Source organism: Kryptolebias marmoratus, linkage group LG12, assembly GCF_001649575.2.
Source record: "Kryptolebias marmoratus isolate JLee-2015 linkage group LG12, ASM164957v2, whole genome shotgun sequence".
Classification (NCBI taxonomy): Eukaryota; Metazoa; Chordata; class Actinopteri; order Cyprinodontiformes; family Rivulidae; genus Kryptolebias; species Kryptolebias marmoratus.
Genome location: NC_051441.1, coordinates 19,048,540 through 19,057,466, shown reverse-complemented (window position 1 = coordinate 19,057,466; position 8,927 = coordinate 19,048,540). Strand labels below are relative to the sequence as shown.

Here is an 8,927-nt window from a genome sequence, read left to right as displayed (position 1 = left end):
AACTCTGCAACCATTTCCAGTACAAAGGTCAAACTTCAGAGGTGGACTCCTCTCGTGTATAGGACCAGCCCTTTATGATTCCTGTCTGCAACTGATCAGCTCTTGGAGCCATCTTGGTTCAGCACGGACGCACACCGTGGCAGGCCCCGTCAAAGTTTCTCCAGGAACTTTCTAGTTACTATTATTCTCATGCTGAATCAATTGCCTTTTTGGGGCCTTTTCATACTCAAAACATTTTGAGAACACCTTAAAAGAAAGATTTTGATCTTACAGGGGGCTTAAAATTAGATGTGGCAAATTGGCTCAACAGCACCACCTATTTTGGCAGCACAAAGACCCATTTTCATTTAGCATAGTTTAACCTCCAGTCGACAGGGAGAAACAATAGAAGAAAGGGACAAGGGCTCCAATTTACCCTTACTTTTCAATCTTTCATCTTGCAACCAGAGTGTTACCCCTAAAGATTTTTCTACCTAAATTTTGTTAAGTTATTGTCCAAATCAGATTGGCTCTTAAATGTGCAAAAGCTGGGAGAAAAGGAGGAATCAACAGCTGGGCTAACATCTGCGGGCATCTCCATGCTTCTGGAGACACACCTACAATCTTCAAGACTTCTTTTATTCAATGGAAATTAAACTCAATGACGTTTGGTTGGCAGTGAAGGACTCTAAAGAACCCCCTTCGGAGGTTATGAGCCAGTTTTTTTGTTTTTTTTTTAAACATAAATTTATTGAACTTTTTTGCAAAGCAGACAAGACAGACTACAAAACAGCATCAGCAATAGTGTGGAAGATAAACATACCAGAAACAATAGACATTAACATATATACGATAAATAAATAATTGGACAATGACTTGAACCGACTAAAAAAAAAAGGTGGGGGGGGAGTACAACTTACATTGAACATGGTAAAGTTTCAGATTATTTCAATATCAAACTCTCACTCTGCGTGTTTATACCAGGCCAGGTCTATAAGACCTGATCTCATCCTGCGGGGTGCAGTGGCTCCTAGATAGGAAAAGAATGGATCCCAAGTCTGATAGAATAAAAAGGGCTTGTCCTTCAATGCTGTAGAGAACGCTTCATACGGGATGAGGCTGGCCACCATCTGCTTCCACTGGTTGAGGGTGGGGGCTTTATCCCTGATCCATACAGCCAGGATGCATTTCCAACACAATGGAGTAGAATATGCAAGAGGCTGTTGTTGCAAATGTCAGCAGGAAGATCCTCAGTCAGTCCTAACAGACAAGTCCTTACACTCAGACGCAAATTGCGCTTAAAGATGATATCTGTTGAGCTGTTACGCCCCAGAACTGTTGAATATGGGGACAATTCCACAAGCAGTGAATAAATGATCCAACATCAGATAGACATTTAGTGCAGAGTTCTGACAGTGTTGGGTTCATCACGTGTCTGGCCTCAGGAGTGATAAATAGCCTATGCAAGATCTTGAATTGTCTCTTCCAGAAGGAGTTAGATACCAGAACTTTTGAAGGATGGCTGCATAAGGCCTCCCACTCATCAATCTCTATTGTGTAGTGTAGAAAATCCAAATCCTTCTAATAAAAACCTCCCCTAGGCCGAGTCTTTGGAGCGTGTGGAAAAGGTAGGGACATTCCAGCCTGTCGAACACCTTCTCCGCATCAAGCGATATGACTAAGGCGTCTGAATTATACAGGGAGGAACGCTGAACGATGCTAAGAAGGCGCCTCACATTATACAAAGAAAACCTTCCACGTATAAACCCAGTCTGATCGTTGGCAAGGACTGTGGAGAGAACCATTTCCAACTGCGAGGCCAGAATCTTTGCCAGAAGTTTCAAGTCAACATTTTGCACCGAGATAGGTCTGTATGAAGAGCATTCTTCCAGTGGTTTCCCCTTTTTTGGCACCAAGGAGATATTGGCTTCTAACAGAGACGGGGAAGAGCCCCAACTTGGAACGAAGACTTCAACATATCAAATAAAAGACTAACTAGAATGAGATTGAACTTTTTATAAAATTCAGCGTTAAAACCATTGGGGCCTGGGACTTTATTGTTGGGAAGTAATTGGATGCAATTTCTAATTTCATTCAGCGTTATTGGTTTGCACAGACCGTCCCTCACTCATCTGAGATTTTAGGTAGCTTTACCTTAGTTAAAAAGTCATTCATAGCCTGCTCTGAAGATGGGTTAAACTGTGAAGTGTATGACTGTTTGCCTTAATGATTTAAATGTATCGTTGATTACTTTATTATTACAATTACGTACACCAGTTGAATCTTTAATATACAAGATATTCTGAGTTGGGGCCCTGTTTCTAAGGAGGATGGCCAAGTACCAATTAGGCTTATTAGTAAACTCACATCGTTTGCCTCATGAAGATTTTTGTATTTCGTTAGCGAGTTCTTCCGTTGGACATAAATTATGTTTGGTCTGAAGTTCATGTAATTCCACTTCGAATTTTCTTTGTTCTGCCCTATTATTTCTTTTAAGTCCAGGGGTGTAGGATATTGTCAGTCCCCTAACGTGTGCTTTCATGGTGTCCCACAATAACTAAGGAGACTTATTCTCCTTAAAAAAGTAGTCGAAATGCTTTTTAATGAATTCTTAAAATTTTGGGTCATGGTTTAGAAATACGCTGTATATCCATGGTTGAGTTGGACATCTAGGGATTACTTTAATTAGGGAAATATAAATAGGTGAATGATCACATATAATAATATCCCCAATATTACAACTCTTAACATTACTTAATGAAGTTTTAGGGGTGAGAATAAAGTCAATCCTACTGCGTGTTTTATGTACACTGGAGTAAAATGTAAATGCTTTATCATTGGAATGTAGAACAAAAAGCTAATAAGAGAGACTTGAGCCGTTTAACCGAAGTGAAGCTATAGATCACCTTTATGCCCAGACAAAAAATCCAGCGCTTTAAAATAAGTGAGTGGAACAATCCAAATTTGACCTCCTCTTGAGACGTATAGTTGAACTTAATTTCATCATCATCAGTGACAAATGTGGCAAGATGCTAACCAATCAGCTAACCCAAATCCTGACAGCTATAACAGGTTGCTAGTATAAATTAATCCACTTCTGCTTATTATCTAGATTTGCTGTTGGAATCCTAACAGCCCCACAGTGTCCAGAGCCTTCAGCAACTCAGGGTGAATCTCCCTTGGTGCACTGCCACCTGGGAGCTTTGTGACCACCTCGGTGACCTCTCCCACGGTAATGGACCCGTCTATCCCCCAAGTGCTCAGATTCTGCCTCCTCAGAGGTGGACATGGTGACTGGATTAAAGAGATCCTCAAAGAGCTCCTTCAATCGCTCAACATTAATCCCAGTCCGGGTCAGTAGTTCTCCACTTAGACATAGCACAGCCTGAAACAGGGCCTGCTTTCTCTTTCTGAGTTGTCAAACAGTTTGCCAGAACCTTCTTGAGGTCAACGAAAGTCCATTTCCATGGACTTTTTTGCATCTGCAACCACCGAACCCACTGTCCTTCTGGCCACACTGTACTTGTCAGCTGCTTTGAGAGTCCTCAAGTACAGCCAAGCCCTAAAGGCTTCCTTCTTCAACTTGATGGCCTCCATTACTGCTGGTGTCCACCAGCGGGTACTGCAGTTGCTGCTGCAACAGGCACCAATGACTTTCAGGCCACAGCTCCTGGAAGCTGCATTTGCAATAGAGGCCCTGAACATGGCCCATTCAGATTCCATATCCACAACTTCTCCAGGACAAGTGAAAAGTTCCCGGAGATGTGTGTTGAAAATCTCACGAACAGAGGGCTCCAGTTCCCAGTTCACCCTCACTATTCATTTGGGTTTACCAGGTCTGTCCTGCTCGGGTTCAGATTAGGAAGTCCGTTCACCCCAATCGTGCCCTTCCAGACAACTCCATCATTGCCCACATGGGCATTGAAGTCACCCAGGAGAGCAACAGAATCCCCAGATGGCACGCCTTCCAGGACACCATCCAGAGACTCCAAGAAGGTTGGGTAATCTGAACTGCCGATCCTTCCCTCCTGCAGCTTGGAGCCGCAGAGAGGCGACCCTCTCATTCACCGGGGGGAAACTCCAACACTGAAGCACTCAGCCAGGGGCTTGTGAGTATCCCTACACCTGCCGGATGTCTCTCTCCCTGGGCAACTCCAGAGTAGGAATGATTCCAGCCCCTCTCCAGGAGTTGGGTTCCAAAGCCCAAGCTGTGAGTAGAGGTGAGCCCAACTATATCTAGTTGGTATCACTCAACCTTATGCACAATCACCGGCTCCTTACCCACCAATAAGGTGACATTCCATATCCCTAGAGGTAGTTTATGCTGCCTGGAATCAACATGGCCAGGGACTCTCCCTTGTCTACGCCACGCTTGCGGCAACCAACCACAACGGTCCTTCTTGCAGGTGGTGGGCCCACATGGAGGTGGCATCCTGTGTCTTTTTTGGACTTGGCCCGGCTGAGCCCCAGGAGCCAAGGCTTGACCACCAGGCACTAACCGGCGAACTCCCGCCCCAAGGCCTGGCTCCAGGGTGGAGTCCTGGTTTCCTTATTCTAGGCAAGGCATCCTGATGATTATGATGTTTGCCTATTAAGGTTTTCGAAGCTGAGGCCAACTCCTGAAAAACTCACCATAATCCCCCCTCCACCAAACTTTACATTTGGCACAATGCAGTCAAACAAGTACTGTTCTCCTGGCATATGCCAAACCCAGGCTCGTCCATTGGATTGCCAGACAGAGAAGCGCAATTCATCACTACAGAGAACTCCACTGCTTTAGAGTCTCGTGGTAGAGTGCTTTACACCACTGCATCTGACGCTTTCCATTGCACTTAGTGATGCAAGGCTTGGATGCAGCTGGTTGGCCATGGAAACCCATTTCATGTAGTGCTCTACGCACTGTTCTTGAGCTGTTCTGTAGCTATTGACTCTACAGACCTCTGTGCACAATGCTCCTCAGCATCCACTGAGCGTGCTCTGTGATTTTATGTGGCCTACCACTTTGTGGCTGAGTTGCTGTTGTTCCCAATCACTACCACTTTGTTAAAGACCCACAAACAGTTGACTGTGGAATATTTAGTAGCAAGGAAATGTCATGACTGGACTTATTGCACAGGTGGCATTCCTATCAGTTCATTCTTTCACAAATGTTTGTAGAAGCAGTCTGCATGCCTAGGTGCTTGGTTTTATATACCTGTGGCCATAAAAATGATTGGAATACTTGAATTCAGTTATTTGGATGGGTGAGTAAATACTTTTGGCAATATAGTGCTGCTTGGCAAACAGCTGCTGGAATTGCACTTTTCCTTAAATGACATTTAAGAACTCTGACCTCTTCATGCCTCTGCGAAATTCAAACAGACGCTGACCCTCGGGAACGGAGAAGACTCGGATGACAGTGCCCTGAAAAGACAGAGGAACTCAAGCGGTCTTTGTCTGCCTTACAGAAATTACATAGATACACTGTGGGTCAGCAGCTGTTGTCCCTGAGACAATCACTTCCCCAACATTACAATTACTGTTAAGTAAAGAAGTTGGCAAGTCTCAGAGGTGTAAGATTTGAAAAGGAAGGCAGTCTTTTCTTACCCTCTCTGAGGCACTTGCAAGTTTGGTGGCAGATGCATTGAAGGCTAAAGCTGCTAGAGGACTATCATGGGCTGGGATCATGGTCACTATGCTCTGAAACAACACAAGGAGACATAAAAGAGTGTTAAGAGACAGAGTGTTAGAAACTCCAAGGTTGTATCTAGATATCTACTGTGGACTGAAGAAGTATTCAACCCCCTTGTTATTCTTTCTTCCAGCCTGGAATTTAAATGTATTTTTATTTGATTAGAAGTAATGGACCCACATAAACCTACCACCTCGCATCATGCTAAGAACACCATACTTACAGTGAAACATGGTGGCAGCATTATGCTGTATTAATGTTTCTCATCAGAAGAAAACTGGTCGGAATTAAAGCTGCAATAGGTATTTCTGGGAAAACCGTGGACGTAGCCTGAAAATTTGAACAAGCACACTTTCCAGGTCCCTCCCCCTTGCTCTCTGATGTGCTACATCCCTCCCTCCACAGTTCTTCCCCCACATCAGAGCAGGCTAGTAAGCCGGGCAACAGATGACGACTGACAAACAGCTATGGTCTCTACAGTTTGTAAGTACTTATTCTAGCACTATGTAATGCTAGATAAGGTTTGGCAGTACATAATGTTAGCAACATGACAAGTCAGTGAATTAGTAGGTTTCACTTGTTGCTTTGCACAGTGTGTGATATTTTATCTGTATGTTATACAGCTCAGATGAGGAACACAGTAGGTTGTTCCTCCACTATTAGTGCAGCTGCAGCACATCGTCATTCACGTTCAATCTTGAGCGCTGTGCGAGGCGAGGGTGTGAGCAACGCGTACATGAGCGTGATTGGCACTACTAAGACATTCCTCCTGGCTCTGATTGGTTGTTTCTGACCAGGAGCGGTGTATTTCTGCAAATGAAAGTAGGACCACTGGAAGGAAGCAGAGGAGCTTGATTTTTGAATGTCTCATATTCTACTGTTAGGACATAGTGACAGTTTTAACAAATATGTAAACAATAATTTAAAAAAAAGATAATTGGGGGGGGGCTTGGGGCGTCAAATTTCTAGAGTGTAAAGAGAATCCCATAGAGTGCAGATATGCAAATCAGTAATCACAAGTAAGAATGGTCATTTCAAGACAAATACTACACATGCACAAGCATACAGGGAGCAAGCTGAGTGACAATCTTTCATGCATTTTACAGTGCATGTTTTTTTTATCCTTTTCTACAGCTCAAAAAGTGCTGGCACAACAACAAGTTGTTTCTGATGTTTATAACGCCATTCTGAACACTGAGAAATTCTAAACATATCAAAGAGACGGCAATACAGTTATGGACATTCATTTAACTTTAAAAGCTTGAAAAGTTAGCATTAACTCTTAGACATTCCACACAGTCATATCCTTCAGAAACTCTGAAGTGAAAATATGTTGGTGTAGATTCTCAGTCACCCAGGACATGGCAAATTCAGAATAAATAAACACATAAAACAAACAAATCAATAAAACAAAGCAACAAGACATCTATTATGAGGGGTAGGTGCTCAAGACATTTTGCTTCTTGAGCACCTACCCCTCAAGGATAAGGGACACGCTTGAGGACCAAAATGTTAATTTCTTATGCAGAGAAGATAAATAGTTTGAGAAGGGATGAAGGAAGCCATTTGTGTCAAAACAAACTAACACATTTGTATTTGTTTACAGCTTTATATTCTTAAAAAGTTGCTCGGTGAAAATTCTTCATCATCCACAGGTCTGAATACAAGACAAATTCAAACCATATTCAAACATTGTTCAACAATCTTTAGAATGTGGAAAAATACAGACATAGTTGATGTACATTGACACTTCCTCACCATTATTCATCCTGCAGAGGGAACACATTAAAAGTCTTTATGGGATACTGTAGTGGATGGTAGTGCATGATTTTGTTTACACATTTCTATGACAACATCCTTGTTCTGCCTGTGGTCATGATGTCAATTTTGATATATATATTATAATAAACTGAGCCATGAAAAAGAAACAGGATATTTTGATCCTGTTGAGTTAATCTTGTGGTCCTTTGTGAGGTGTTCTTTGTTCACACTAAAAGCCTGTGTGTGTGAGTTCATCTGACCAAATCTCAGGTAAACAGAAACCTGTGTTTGTGTAAGACGATTCTGTGAACCTGTATCTTGTACAGTTTTAAATGGATTGTTACAAAAGATACTGATACTGCAGCTTATCTTACAGTATCACAACCGCTCTGTATTATCTTTATGACTGTCAGACTGTAAAAACACTGTTCTAATTTCTTCTTGGTGCTCACGAGAAGTAGTTGTTGGACAGTATACAAAAATAATTAGGGCACTAGAAAAACTTATGGAAGGGTCACAGAAGTGAGAAGTGCCAGGAGGCCAAGAAAAACAAGTATCAGAGTTGAGGGAGAGAACAGGATGACCTGAAAAAGGAAATGTTTCAGAGAAAAACAGGACAACTGCTGTCTAGTTAATCTTGTACTGCTTCAATGTTCAGTCTCAGGTGAATACTTTTAAAGGGGGATGTGAATACTTGTACACACTCACATGTTCTGTTTTTTATTATAATTTTTATTAAAAAATGTTTTGTACAGTTGCAGATATATTAAGTTGTTTAACGGAACTGGGGTTACACCGTTTGTTGGTGTAGATTTTTAAGTCATCCAGGACATGGCAAATCCTAACAAAGCAACTGGACTTCTGTTCTGTAGTAGGAGACTTTTATCTTCCCATCCGAGGAGCTTCAAACTGTCCAGTTGTGAACTGAAACATTTCTCCGAATGGCAAGAAAAACATCTTCAATTACAGAACAGAAGTCCAGTTGCTTTGTATTTACCTTTTAAGTTTGGTTGCACAGATGTACCAGGTGGTCCTAATCAGAGCAAACAGACAACAAAATCTGACTGAGATCATCTGAGAAACTACAGGTGAAACATACTCTTATCTGTTTGTCTGCTCATATTTGTGTTAATAACCAAAACAAGAGAGAAAAATATCATCCAATTTGATTAAATCAGTTAGTAACGTCTACATTTAACTAAAGTTAATTCCACCTCACAATTTCAGAACTGCACAATCTTCAAAAGCATTTTTAAAAGTGAAGAAATTTCTAATATATATATATATATATATATATATATATATATATGAATTTTCACATTTATGTTTATTTAGGATTACATGTTGATACTATTTTAAACACCAATTCCCACCACCACCATAACGGAAACCAATGAGCTGATGTACAACTCAGCATCAGTGATCCTGGAGATGCTTGGCTATAAGAGCAACCATGAAATTCGATACCCACCATGGAAGAGACGGTTAGAGGCTAAAATCAAGGTAACAAGGAGAG

At 41.8% G+C, this 8,927-nt stretch overlaps 1 protein-coding gene across 3 annotated transcripts in view; it reads right to left on the bottom strand.

Annotated features, from left to right (window-relative positions):
• wipi1 (WD repeat domain, phosphoinositide interacting 1) overlaps window positions 1-8,927 on the bottom strand; it is a 62,461-nt gene that overhangs the window by 26,544 nt on the left and 26,990 nt on the right. For all 3 annotated transcript variants that reach the window (XR_005233860.1, XM_037978763.1, XM_037978764.1), the window contains exons 6-7: window positions 5,566-5,658; window positions 5,312-5,382 (exon numbers count right to left, since the gene is read on the bottom strand). Coding sequence is in view for 2 of the 3 variants with exons in the window: in XM_037978763.1 (XP_037834691.1) it covers window positions 5,312-5,382; window positions 5,566-5,658 (164 nt within the window). In the remaining variant the exon portion in view is untranslated. The remainder of the gene's footprint in view (window positions 1-5,311; window positions 5,383-5,565; window positions 5,659-8,927) is intronic.